The sequence below is a fragment of the Sylvia atricapilla genome, chromosome 5, assembly GCF_009819655.1.
Source record: "Sylvia atricapilla isolate bSylAtr1 chromosome 5, bSylAtr1.pri, whole genome shotgun sequence".
Classification (NCBI taxonomy): Eukaryota; Metazoa; Chordata; class Aves; order Passeriformes; family Sylviidae; genus Sylvia; species Sylvia atricapilla.
In genome coordinates this window covers 52,794,230-52,808,223 of record NC_089144.1, presented here as the reverse complement: position 1 = coordinate 52,808,223, position 13,994 = coordinate 52,794,230, and the positions used below count along the sequence as shown (strand labels likewise).

The following is a 13,994-nucleotide window of genomic DNA, read 5'->3' as shown; positions in this document are numbered from 1 at the left end:
TTAAAATTGAATGGTTTTAATCAATTGGTTATTACAAACAAAATTAATTGTGATAAATTGAGCTTAATCTGTTGTTTCTACAGCCTCCTATCAGATGCCGTCTTGTTTGTCAATGAAAAGCAGGACATGTTTAAAACACAGATTTATCAAAGGGTTCATAGTTGCCTGTGTAGTGGACATTTACATAAGTTTACTGTATTTTATATGTAAACCAAAATTAATTGTAGTAGTTCATGGTCTGACTTGTAGCAAACTTTCATAATTTCAGTTTCGGGCTCAAAATCTGTTAACAGTTCACCAAAAAAAGGCAGTTAAAAAAAGCATTCTTTTTCTCCATAAAACAAAACTGCCTATCACTGTCTAGTTTATATCCTTTAAAGCTCTTTTCATGCATTCTGCACCTTCTGTCCCTTTCCTTTTCCCCTCTGACTGCTGCCTGCTAGAATGAGATTCTTTCACATCACCTTCAAAGGAATGCCATATATTTGGATCACCAGGTGGGATTTGCAATTTACTTGTGCGTTTATATTTCTTAATGCTTTTTGCCTGCTGCTATCAAAGCTGGAAATATTTGGGAGAAGGATTTTCAGTGCTTTTTATGAGGTTGGATGATGCCCACAGCATAGAATATCTTAATAGATCACAAATTTGAGATGTTAGGGGGAAAAAAACATCCCTCAATTTAAAATTTGTCAGAAAACAGCACCTAATCACCAGTTCATTTTTTTGTTCTAAATACATTCTTAATTTCTTTTTCATAATAACACTAACTGTAGCATTTTACCTTCTTTAACCAATCCTAATATGTTTCCAAGCTCATATGACACACATGCAATTTATAAAAAAATCTGAGGATTCTGGTTTTTCAAATTAAGAAGAGTTAGATGTTTCTACAGGTCATTAAATGAAGAGGAGATCAAACATGAAGAAGTATTTTAAACAAGTCATAACATGGCTTCTTTGCTCATTTTTCTCAGTTCATTCTGAAGGATTTATATAAGAATAAGATTTTAATTCTTTCCAATTTCTGGTATCTTACGGAGCGTGAGTACAGTTCTGTCTTCACTAACGTAACTGATAGCCAGGTGAAGAATTGCAGTATCACATACCTCTCTTCATGGCCTTGTTTCATGACCAAATGGGATTTCTGTACAAGTTGTGTTTGAGGAGTTTTGAAGTGAGGTTTTTTTTTGCTAGCAGTTATAAAAGACAGTCATAAATTCTTGGAACTAAAATAAGCAACTGGATAGCTATTGGTTGAAAAAATAAAAATCCCTTTTTGTAAGAATCCATCTTTAATTGAAACTTTTGAGCCTTACACTTAAAACCAACTGTTAGAACTTTTATATTCTGTATGTTCCTTACTGGGGTTTCAATGAGTTATTAAAAACCCCTGCTGTGCACAAAGACACACAATACACACTCTCACATGGGCTTGGTTCACCCAGTGACTTTATTTTCCTGTTACCTCTTGAAAACAGGGTGGAAATTGTGACCAATTCAGTTTGATGGCAACACATTTCTAAACATCTCTGTATTGTTTTATTTAAGCGGCTGCAGGAGGTCCAAAACATCCAGTAGGGACATACTGCTTGCTAAATTAGACCAAAATATTTCATCCTACTCAAATATTTCCAGTCTATAATGTTTTAGAATAAGGGAGTGATTCTGTCTTCAGCTGTGTAATTCATTGTCAAGAAAGAATAACTGTTGCTGTGAAGTGTAAAAGTGTTTTTATTGCTTGGTTAGCCAAGCTTGTGAGTATGATGGACAGGATTAAAGGGGGGGAGGGAATTGTCTATGTCCAAGATGCAAAATAGTAAAAATAATTTTCCTTTCACTTGCCCCAGATAAAATTTAGAAATGTGATGTGATAAGCATTAATTTATGAAACTGTGTAAGTCTTACAGTTGTGCCATATCAGAGATGCAAGGCATTAGTACAACTTAGAAACCAAGTCTAAAATATATTACTTTAATCACAAAATCATGGAAGAGCAGGTTAGAATACTAATTTCTCTTGGTCTACAGTACTGTCATCTACCTATAGGAAATAAATCCTCCTGAGAGTCTTTTTGCTTTGAGTACCACTGCTTCCAGGGGTGGTGTCACATTTATAGCTTTTCATTACTTTGCCAAATATCAATTTCCCTTTATGTTAGAAAGCATTAAAAAAAACAGAATTTCTTTCAGTGTATTTGAGGCCTTTCCTCCTTGTTACCAGCATCTGTACCCATTGTGCTTAATTGCTTACTCTCTCTGGATTTTAAATGTCCTGTATACTTAAACTAGGTATTTCCACTTGTATTTAATCTCTGCAAATAGTCTCAACACCTACTCTGCTTATAGCACATGGTGGGACTCCAGTCCCTATATCTTCAACTCTCACCTTCTTGGTCCCAAAGAGTCCAGTACTGTACACAACAATAAATAGTAAGTTTGTTTCAAGGTTGCACAGGTGAATTTCAGGCACACTAAAATTCCTGTGTAGGGAAGGCAACATGTATTCTGTTGCAATAAACCAGCTGCTGATTAGGTGGTTTTCTTGTCAGGAATCAAGATACTCGATCGTCTTTTTGAAATCATGCTTTGTTTTTGTACTGCTGTTCCCTTTGGCAATGCTTAGAAATTCTCATGTTACACTTTCTGATAGTTTTGTATTATGCTTTCAGAATTTTTGTTGTTGTTGTTGTAGCTCCGAGAGAGAGGGGGAGGGAAAAAGACTGAAGAGTCTTGGCACACTGATACCCAGCCAAATGATTTCTTCCATGTCTTAAGAATATTTATAGAATATTATTATGTCTCAAATATTCAGCCAAATAAATGGTTGTCCTGCACCCTTTTCTTTTTTAACCATTCTGCTGGCTCAAGGTTTGCAGAGTTGGGAGAAAGATTCAGGTGCAGTTTAGGAAGTAGTTCTGGACATAGCCAGCAGCCCTAGGCAATGATGATTTGTTTGCCAGCATGGGACATTGAGTACACATAGGATCTCAGTTTTCTGCTTTATCAGATTTTAAAGAATCAATTATTGTGTGCTACTAAATGCCAGCCTGCTGTCTCCTTAATTTATTTGTACCCAGTAATTACAAAAAGAGTAAGCAAAACGTAGCATAATGTTGGGGGTTTTTCCCCAGGTAAAAGCTAAACATGCTTTTTTCTCCTTTGCAAGTAAAGCCATGGCAGAAGGTCCCACTTGAACCTTTCTGTTATTATTAAGAATTCCAGTACACCAGTACACTTCTGAATTTTATCTAGGTAGTAAAACTTTCCTTTGACCGAAAAACCCTTTACTGTTGGGCTCATGTTATCTGTATAAAACTCCCTCTCCCAGGCCAGTTGGTCACAGTAGAAGTTTTACTAAATTTAATTTCATTTAGTCCTTTTTTTTGGTTGTTTTTTTTTCCCCAGTTTTTTAAAATAGCTATTTATGTAAATAGTTTAGATGTTTAGGAGTTGCAATAATTCTACTGGGACTTTAATTTTTAGGTTCTTTCTGTTTGCCTAAAAATAGAGAGAACTTGAACAAGAAATTGTCAAATAAAGGAGCGAAGGTCCCGCAGCCAGCATCCTCACTGTCTTAGTGTTTTGCTTCTGTTTTCTCCTCTTCATCTCCCTTTTTCTGAGATGCTGAAAGTGACTCTGGGAACAAGTAGTAAATTAAGAAGGCTGAAATAGTACAAGGAGGTTTGGATGGAGTTGACATGGTATCTCATGTTTCAGCCTAAAATTCTATGTCCTGTGTTAGCAGCTTATAGGGTACTATCTTTATTTGTATTTTCCAGGTTATCTGGAAAAGGTAAAGTAGCTGACCCAGCCCTTTTTTTTTCCCCTTCTGAAAAGGAAGAAGGAAGGCAAGGATAGGCAGTCTAGGGTGAAGAAAAGACTGCCAGGAGGAAGGAGAAGTGCTTCCTCCTTTCTTTCTGGGACAGAGGATTACAGAGCAGAGGGAAAGTGGGAGAAAAGCTTCATCAGGTCCTGTTGGCCCTGCTTTTACCTTGAGGGAGCTTGAGAAGAAATGGATAAAATGGTTAATCTGAGTCTTTTGTCACCCAAAACATACAGTGTCACCTCAGCAGTGAGGTCACCACTCCTGCCACTGTCCCAGCTCATTGTTGCCACCTCGCTAGAACATACTGGAATGCCAGCTGTGTGTAGAGTGTTACCAAATCTAGGAAAAGACAGGAAGAGAAAAGCTGTTGATAGCTTGGCTCTCCAGTTTAAAACACAAAATCCCCATTCATAAATAAAGTAGCCATTCATATAGTTCACATGCCAAGGAGGTGGGGGCTTTATTAGCTCTTTTTATACTACATCAGTACAAAAAAAAAGGAAGATGAAATATCACTTCTTCAGAGAAAGAGTTATTTACTTGAAGTAGGAAGTGGTAAAGCCAAGACTGCTATATTTTATTTGGGTTTGTTGCTGTGTGGCAGTTCACACTTCAGTTTGCTTATGGAGATACTAATTCCAATTTTTGGGAGTTTTCTAATTGGAGAGAATCTCTGAGTATAATACTTTCAGTGTTACATGGAGGGTCCAAAACCTGTCCTTTATTGTAAAAAAACCTTTTTTTTTTCCCCTAAATAAGTGAAAACCAAGACTTACCTCTGTTATGAGCAAGCCAGTATTTTTCCTTGAGCCATTTATTCAATGTGAATAGTGTCCAGCTTCAGTTTGGGAGTAGCCTTATGATAGTTCTCAAAGACCACAAAATAGGAATCCTTGTCATCTTTCAGAGCAGGGAACCTGCCACTGTGTCCCAGGTAACTCTGATTTATTTATGCACTAGCTTTAGCTTGTAGAAGGTTTGTGACACATAGCTGCTCCCTCAAGATCGTCACTCCTCAATACTTAAATGTCACTATTTTGTTGGAAACATCAATCCCAAAGGTGAAAAACACTTGTTGTATTTGACTGCTCCATAAGCTCTTCAATTGGCATTGCTTTACCAATTGCCTGCTCTTTGATCTTTGTTCCATAAGGGCTTAAGGAACTTTTCTGGGTATAACTGGCCTTTGCAAACAGGGTTGGATAAGCATGATTAAGCATCAGTAGTAGTAAAAATACTGGAAGAGCTCCCGTAAATCGAAGTTGGAGCTTCTAGAAGACAAAACATTACTTCAAAATGTCTTTTGAACAGATACACATTGCTTGTTTTCTAGTTTGGATTCAAACAAACTTTGAACAGTACAACAGAAATTAATTCTGTCTTATTGGTCAGAAGAGAAAAACCTGAAATATTGTAGAAAGGTATTAGCTAGAGGGTATGAAGCAGTTGAAATCCTGATAACAAAAATGCATACAAACCTGTATGTTCCTAATAAAATATTTGTGCCTCAGAAAAAAATTTATTAATTTATCAGTTGGCCGTAATTTGATTGCTTGGCTTTGGGCCTTATTGTTGCATTTCTTACTGAGATCTCTTTTAATATCACCACTTTCTGGAATGCTCCCATTCGCTGGACAAAATTTTAATGTAGAGGAGAACAACTTCTTGTGTCAGTTCTGGTTTTCTGTTTACATGCACTGGAGATGATGGAGTAAATGTTAGGGGCTGCTTGTTTAGGGTTTTTTTCCCTGCCTTGAACAGAGCATCATAAGCTTCTTAAGGTACCTTTTATTGGCTGATTAACTTACCAGCTGATCGCACTTTGCAATGGATAAAAAACAACAACAACAACAAAAAGGTCCTCTTATCTATGACAAGAAAAAGTTGTTCATCATAAGATGAAAAGAATACTGCTCCAAATGTACAAGTTAGGTTTTGCCTATATAATTTGGGGCAAGAAATACTGGAAAAATACCAAAAAACTCATTCTGTTGCATTTCCATCTACAAAAGAAAACCTTGCAATGCGAATTAATGGAGAGTGCAAAGTGAAAGATCATAAATGGTCCTTCATACACTTAGTGTAACCATATCTCAAATAGGTATTGCTGAAGTTTCCAACAGGTGCTAAAGTTTCCAACAAAAATAGGAGAATTGTGCATTAAGTGACTTTCCAGTTTTCTTTTGTAGAGGAAAACTACCTGTTTCCATAATATCCCCCCTATTGTTAGGAAAGTCTTCTTTTTAAAACTAAAACTCCATGCTTTTTTCTGTGTTGCACACTTTTCTGAAAACCTAAATGTATGCAATGCGTAATAAAATACTTGATTTTGATATTTGCATGCTTAAAATAAATACTCATGGTTATAGAAAATGTCTGGTTCCAAAATAGTTTCACTCCTGTGTATGGGGGTGGATAAATGCAACAGGCAATGATTCAAAGTTCCAAAGGATATAAATCGGTGCAGTACGTAAAGGCATTTTGTGATAGGTGGATATAAGTCTATTCACAGGCTGGGAATGCTTATATCTTTTTAATGTACACTGAGTCTATAATTAAGTCTATAATTTAAAGTTTTCTGATAAAGGTTTGAGTGTCCCTGCTGCAAAATCCAGTAATCCTTTTCATTTCAATAGTGTGCAAAGCCAAACTTATTTAAAGCTTTTTTATTTTTTAAAAAGGGAGAGTGTTAGTGAGTAAATATTACGTTCGTGTTGAGCATTTACGTTATTTTTCATATATTTGTTTGATATTATTAAATTTTTCAGATGTTGATATTACTGAATGATGGAATATATAAAAAAAAGCATGGGTTAAAATGTAATTTACTGCATTATTAGAAAGAATTAAAGTAGAGGCTATATTTTACAGTGTCGTCTTTCAAATCTAGCCATGCTGTAAACTGATGTTTGCTGTATGCTCCTCCTGATTTGAAATAGATGAAAGAGAATGAACCTTTAATCACCATGGTTCACACTATGATTGAGAACTCGGCGCTAAGACCGCAACTGTACCATCAAGTAAGGTCTTGGATAGTGAATGAAATTGCTTTATCATCTGCAAAAATTTTCCTTAGTGACAGTTTTGGTTGTTCCTTCAGACTTATTCATGACATCGGTGTTTCTCTCCTTTGCTTTGGAAACCCACAAGTCATCCATGCTTCCTAAAACGCTGCAATGTCGTTAGCATGGCTTTCGCTGCGTTTTTGTTGTTTACTATTCAATGTACACTTTCGGAATAGCTTTTTTTCTGTCTAGACGATTTAATTAGTTGGTGCTTTATGCAGGTGTCCAGTAAATTCGTGAAACTCCCAATGAGCTTCCAACATTTGTCTTAGCATGATTTTCTGCAATTAGTGTTCAAAGGTGCTTCTTTTTTTTGACCACTACAAAAGCATGTGAGTGGCGTTTACCTGGTCATTTCTGGCAATTTTGTTTTGTTCTAGGAAGTGGATTTACAAGTTTTTGTTTGCACCTACCAAGCCTTTAGCCACTGAAGAAAGAAAGGATCAAAATTACTTTGATCTGGGGGCCTGTAAATCCAAAAGGCAGTGTCTGTTCATAAAGTCACAGCAGACTTTACTGTGCACACTTACTGAGTATCTAGTGCTGGTTGGCAATGGTAAGATGGAAGAAGAATCGGGAATGTGAATGGAAATATTGTCTGTAAGTTGAGACCTGCACTAACTTATGAGCATGGCCAATCCCTCTGCGTTGGCACCACAGTGTCTTACGGGTGCTGGGGCTGAACTGAGTAGCCCCTGTCATGTCAGGAGATGTTTAAGAAGTTTCTTGCATCAACTGCAATGAAGGTGTTGTCACACGGGAGTATCTGGCCAGATCCCTTGCATTTACATTTGTGTCCTGTTGAGCCAAAATTATCCATAAAGGTTGCATAGTTTGAAGAAAAGGAGATATTTTGCTACATAAAACAAATGTTTATTATTGACACATTTGTAAAAAGTGCTGCATCTTAATTGAATGTTTCAGTTTTTTTGAAAGTCAGCTCCACATCTTAAATTTGTTTCCAATCCAGAAATGTTGCCAAAAAAGTCTCAGCTTTCCAAAGGAAGTTTGGTTGTGAGTGACTAATTTAATGATTTGTGTTCCTACATGCGAAACAGGAGCTTTAACATGGAACCTGGAAGAACTATTTGGAGGGGAATGGAGAAGTAAGGTGCCCTCGAGCCCTAAATGAAAATTTGGGGGTTTGTTGTAATTTTTTAAAGTAGCCTGACTGTTAGAGTTTTTTTAAAGCAAGTCAGTTTTGTGTGGTAGAGTATGTAAGACAAATCAATCAATAGGTGTATAATGAGCAGAAGTGTTTCAGGTGTATCAGGGGTAACTAGCCCAAGCTTATTAATATTAAATAGACATATTTGAGGTGTAGCTGTGCCTGGGCTAATCTGCTCATGCCTTTGGGGATGCTTATAAATTCCCCAGTGCTGCTCTGCTGTCAGCTGCAGTATCTGCCCTCACCTTGCAGGCACATCTTGCTGCATCCTATCTGGCACTGAATAAACACCTTTTTTGACATTCTTGTCAGAGAAACAGTGACTCTAACAGGTCATGAGGACTGAATAACCTGTTACCACTAGAGATGTGGTCTCTTCAGGTCAGAGTGTTTGTGACATGCTGGTAGGCTCCTGCAGAAGCTGCCTTAGCTGAAGAGGAACAACATCCTCTGCTTTCATGGATAAAGTTTCCTGGATTATATGTTGCATTAACTGACTTTCGGGGTAGGCTAAAAATACAATCAAAATTTCACTGCCTAAATAGTCTTCTAAACTTTTCTAATGCAAAACCAACCTGTTTAAAATTCTGGCAACTTATTTAAATTCTACACAGCATATAATTTTTTTTTTATTTAACTAAAATAAATCCGTTTAACAGTCGTCTTTCTGCTGCAGTTTTAAAGACGTGTAAGTAATTGGGAGAAGCCTCTGTACAAGTGAGTGAAACTTGTTTTCTTGTCAGGATGCTAAAATAGTTTGTGATGATTGCAACCATTCCTGTGGAAGAAGAAAAGGATCTTTCTGAGCTTCAGTTTATTCAGTTCAGTTTTCTGTCTGAGCTCATTTAGAGTTAAGCAAAAGAAGGCAAGAAAAGTTAGTATTTAATTTGTCTTGCTTCCTTTTTGTAATGATTAATGGCTCTCTGGTTAAACAGCAAAAACATGTACTATTTCAAATGTGTTATTTATAAGGCACTTTTGTTTGTAATTTGTTACATCTTCAGAGTTATTTAAATCACTTGACTTACATCAGTCTACTCTGCAGACTGTGCTATAAATTCACAAGTACAAGCGAGGGAAATTACTCCATATATACAGGAAAAAAAAAAGGGATTTTTACAGACTAGACCCTTTTTTACCTTGGTTTGGGGTTTTTTGCTTCTTTCCAGTACTAGATGAGGAATGTTAATCTTGTTCTCTATTCTTTTTCTCTAAAGCAGTACAGGCTGACTTTAAAAAGCAAAATTTTCCTCAATTCCTCTTATATGTGTGAGTTCCCTTAAGGAGTAAAAATTAAAATCTGACTGCAGCAAGCTAACATCAAGGTCTTGCTTAATACATTAAAAACACAGAAAAATAGCCCTTAAGTTTTTTGTTCTTGTAAGGATTGGGAGGTTTTGCTTATGGCTTATTATTATTGTTATAGGAACTGCATACATTTAAACTGTTCTGCATGTTAGGTTTTGAGATGTTTCAGCTTTTGTTATGAACACAATGTGATTGTGTTCAAGCTAAAAATCTTGTCTTTTCAATTTGTATTTGAAGTGTTTGATGTCACAGAATTCAAAATTAGAGGAGAACCTTGCTTTAATGGGGCTAAATGTTCATTTGCCCTGCTTCTTGAAAGCAAGAATTATTTTAAAAAACAAGAAGTAAACAAAAGAGCCTCTTGGAAATCGTGATTTTAATCTCATGCTTAACAGCAAAGCATCCTATGTTGTCTTAGTTTCCTAAGTGCAGTATCCTGCATAGCGTGCTTTTGGGGGTGAAACATCCTCCTAGATTTTTATTGAATCAAAACAGTCAGTAGAATCTGAAAATAGTTTACAAAGTAGTGAAATAATGCTGTCACTTAAATGTTTTTAATATCAGCTACTTAAATAGCTTCAACCACATGTGTCTCAGCAACATCTTAGGGTGCCCTTAGGGATCTCACCCTTTCTGGGAATCATCTGGTTCTGGTGTGTGACAGAGGTGGGGACTCTACAGTTGATGACAAATGATTCCTAACCTCAGAGGGAGATTCAGTTAAGGTCATGTTACTATTTCACCTGCAAGATGCACATTTGGCCAAACTCTGCATGTACAGTTTGCCTTTGAAAAATGGTAAATTCTATTTGTAGGTCTCAGGGTGCTGCTCCCTCGTGACTGGGAGGTTTTTGGTGCTTTTCCCCATGCTAAGAGGAATGGATTTGGCATGTTTAAACAGGCAAATGTCGAGGGAAAGGGAGGCCAGCAGCAACTCCTGTCCCTGGTTCAGTAGATGGCACTCTTGCTCTGGAGTTACTGCCTTGGCAGAGGCTTTGCAGGAACGATTTGGCAAAAAGGGCTTTTGTGGAACGTGACATAAAGTACATTTTGATAACTTGGTCATTGGAGCTCTGTTAATGCGTTTTCCAGGGTTATGAGGCTGTTAACCTTGCCTGAAATGTGCAATTGCGTTTTGTCTGCTGCAGTTCCTCCTGTCACTCCAGCAGGATGCGAGAGCATTCTGCGCTCCTCGCCCTGAGCCGGTTTATCGATGTGCTCTGGGAGAAGTGGAGCTGCTGTTTTGTCCCGGATGGATGAAGTTACTCATATCATTTGGGGAGTTTTTGTGCTAAGTCTGGGTAAAAGGTTGCAGTGGAAATGTTCAAATGAAGCAGCTCTCCAGCAGTGCATGTCGTGTGGAACTGGTACTGCTGAGCAAAGCAAGAAGTCAGTAGCAATTTGAAAAGTGTGATGGGATTTTAATAAGAAGAATTAGCACAGCTATAATATTCTTTGAAAATCTGTTTTCCTTTTCTGAATACTTAAGATGTATTCCTTTCAGGAGGTACAGAGGGGTAGGGATGCTGAATTGGCAAACTGTTGTAAGTTCAGCTATAATTAAGGTTGAAATGACAAAAAAAAGTCTCTCTTTTTTAAAAAGTATAAAAAATACTGGCTTGAAGAAGCAATATATTTTTCCAGCCAAGCCACATAAAATGCTGAGCAGTGACTTGGAAAGGTGTATTTATCTAATAGGGGATAATCTTCTTTCTGTAAAATCTTTCTGTTATGAAATATAACTAGGTTTCCTTTGTAAGTTAAAGACCTTTGGCCATGTTTATGAGTTTTATTTAAATATTTCCATTCCTCATTTTTCTCTCATTGTGATAAAATCAGCAGTAAAACAACACAACTCTACAACAGTGGGAGTTTAAATAGATATCTTAATTTGTGATGTGACATTCATGAGGTGCAAAAGTGCTGTGGCTTTTTTTCATATTCCAGCATTCATTTCCATGAAATGTCCATTTCAAAGAAGGTTATTGTGTGTTTTTAATACACTATTCATACTTCTGAATTGTCACCAGGTACATTTGCATGAGGTATGTGGACATAATATCGTGAAATGAAACACTTCAATGTGTTGAAGATTTATTTTATGTTTGGAATGCTTGTCTCATGAACCCTTCCCTAGTCCTTTTATTTATAAGTGTTCCTTAACATGGACTTGTGTTTCAGTAGTCTTTCTTTTACTATTAAGTCACAGTAATCTAATTATGACAGACATAGGGAAGGAAAGCATCTCTGTTGGGAGTCTGTACCCCCAATGTTTTTAATTAGATAGGATATGAAGGTTGATGGTGTTATGTCCTTATTGCTGTATAGGATATTAAGTAGTTAGTGTGTGTGGCAGTTCACTCTAAAATGGGGAGCTGCCTTTTTTTGTTGTAAAATATTTTAAAATCTTGTTACTGGTCAGTAACAGATTGAAAAAGTTAAGAAGTTAATGCAAGGAGCTGCGTGAAAGTAGTTTGAGGTACTTTGCATCCTGACTAGCACAAGGAGACAAGTTTGCCTGGGTCCAAAGATAAAGTAGAAGAGCTTCCATTTGTGGCATTTCTGGTAATGCTCTGTTGGAGGGGAGGGAATCCTGTGAAAAGTAGGAAATCCACATGAAAAATCCATATGAAAAGTGGTGGCACTTATTGGACACATCTCTGAGAAGATACTTACATATCTGTTGTAAACTTAGGTCATTCTGCTCTGGTTTTGGCTCCACATCAGATCATCCTGCTTGTGAAACACCTGACCATAATGGGCCAAGAATAGTTAATTCTGAGTGGAATGAGAGCATTTAGAATTCATATAATAAAACTTAAACACAGTGATGCATCATTATTTAGATGTACTCCGGTAGTTTCATCTTTCTACATAATCCATGTTTGATTGAGTTTTACATCTTTGAAACTCCAGTTTGCATTAGAAACAGCCTGTTAATTTAATGCAACTCTACTGACAGTCTGCTTGACATTCCATTTATTTACCCTCAATGTATATTGGCTAAATGTGTATTGTTCAATGTGGCAGGTTTACCTTTCAACCAAAAGCTGATTTCTGTGTTAAAACTCTTAAACTGAGCAGTAGTTTTCGTTTTCACAATCCAACTAAGTTGTTTTATGGCAATATTATTCTTCCTTATAGTTAACACAAGAAGAGTGTAGGGGTACACTATACAAATATAGAACTGAAGAGCTGGACATTGATGTAAGTCATTTGTATTCCTTCTTCCTTGTAAATATTGATATTTGTCTCTTTATTTTGATGATAATTTTTCTCTTGGCTTTGGGGTTTGAAACCCACTTTGTACAGGTGATTGCCAACAGAAATTGCATCATGATATAGAGGGACATGTCTCTGTAATAACTTAGAGGAAATACTACATTTTAGTCTGACATTTTAACTATTCGATACAATCACCTGAAAAACCATGGGACAAACTGTGAATGTATAAAATTGTCTTTGTAATACTAAGAAATATGTAAATTAAAATGGAATCTAATACCTATTATTAAGTTGTAAAGATTTAGCTGTAGAATCATAAATTACATGTTTTGAGCCGAGCTGCTTCAAGTAATAATAGCACTTCATAGTTTCTTAAGAGGGTTTCTTAAGTAATTTGAAAATGCAAGACTGATGCCAACGTAATTTTAGAATTCTTGTTTTAATAACATTTTCTCTAGATTTGTGTGATGGTTTGATCAAGTTAGATTTTGATTACTGAAGATGTAAATAACAAAATGCTAATTGTGATAATTTTTCCATTCTATACTAGGCTAAGCTAAGCCGTTTATGTGAACAGGATAAAGTTGTGCAAGCACTGGAGGAGAAACTTCAACAGCTACACAAGGAGAAAGTAGGACAATTGTATTTCTTACCTAAAGTGGATGTTATTTTACATGCTTATTATCAGAACATTGATAGCTGAAATAAAACGAAAATCAGCCCAATGATGCAGAACATTAAAAATAATTCTTTTTATTACAATAGTACACGCTTGAGCAAGCTTTGCTATCAGCAAGTCAGGAGATAGAAATGAATGCAGATAACCCAGCAGCCATACAAAATGTAGTCTTACAGAGAGACGACTTGCAGAACGGACTGCTCAGCACTTGTCGGGAAGTGTCCCGAGCCACTGCAGTAAGTACCACGTTCTTCCCACCAAAACCTAATGAAATTATTGTGCTCATATTCCTAATTGCATTTGCTTTGCTTGTTTTTCTTTACTGCATCTCAGAAAAAAATTGGTTGTTACTTGCTTGTGTCTTTGTCAAAGGTGGATGGAAAATGATCTTTTTTGCTGCATTCATCGAGTGGGTTGGTTGGTTGGTTGGTTGTGGGTTTTGGGGGGGGGGGGTTGGGGTTTGTTTTTTTGGGTTTTTTTTTTTTTTGTTTTTTGTTTTTTTTTTTTTTTTGTTTTTTTTGCCAGGAATGGGTGCATACTAACTTGATTGGTGTGGTAATTACCATGTTTGAAATATGAGAAATTGGTAACAGAAGAAGTAAATAATGCAAATAAGCTATTTCATGTGCTGACCAAATAGTGTCAAGCACAAACTTTATTTGACTTACTTACAAGCAAAAGCATCTGCAGGACTGCCACAGTCTCTCTAATAGTGGACTAT

General features: G+C 36.5%; 1 protein-coding gene across 5 annotated transcripts in view; it reads left to right on the top strand.

The window, feature by feature from the left end:
• The window catches only part of PLEKHA5 (pleckstrin homology domain containing A5), a 160,001-nt gene that overhangs the window by 126,169 nt on the left and 19,838 nt on the right, over window positions 1–13,994 (top strand). For 4 of the 5 annotated variants that reach the window (XM_066319522.1, XM_066319520.1, XM_066319523.1 and 1 more), the window contains exons 13-15: window positions 12,514–12,576; window positions 13,145–13,225; window positions 13,360–13,509. In XM_066319522.1, coding sequence (XP_066175619.1) covers window positions 12,514–12,576; window positions 13,145–13,225; window positions 13,360–13,509 — 294 coding nt within the window. Of the gene's footprint in view, window positions 1–443; window positions 498–6,767; window positions 6,849–12,513; window positions 12,577–13,144; window positions 13,226–13,359; window positions 13,510–13,994 lie in introns of all 5 variants that reach the window. The other variant, XM_066319525.1, reaches the window with a different exon arrangement.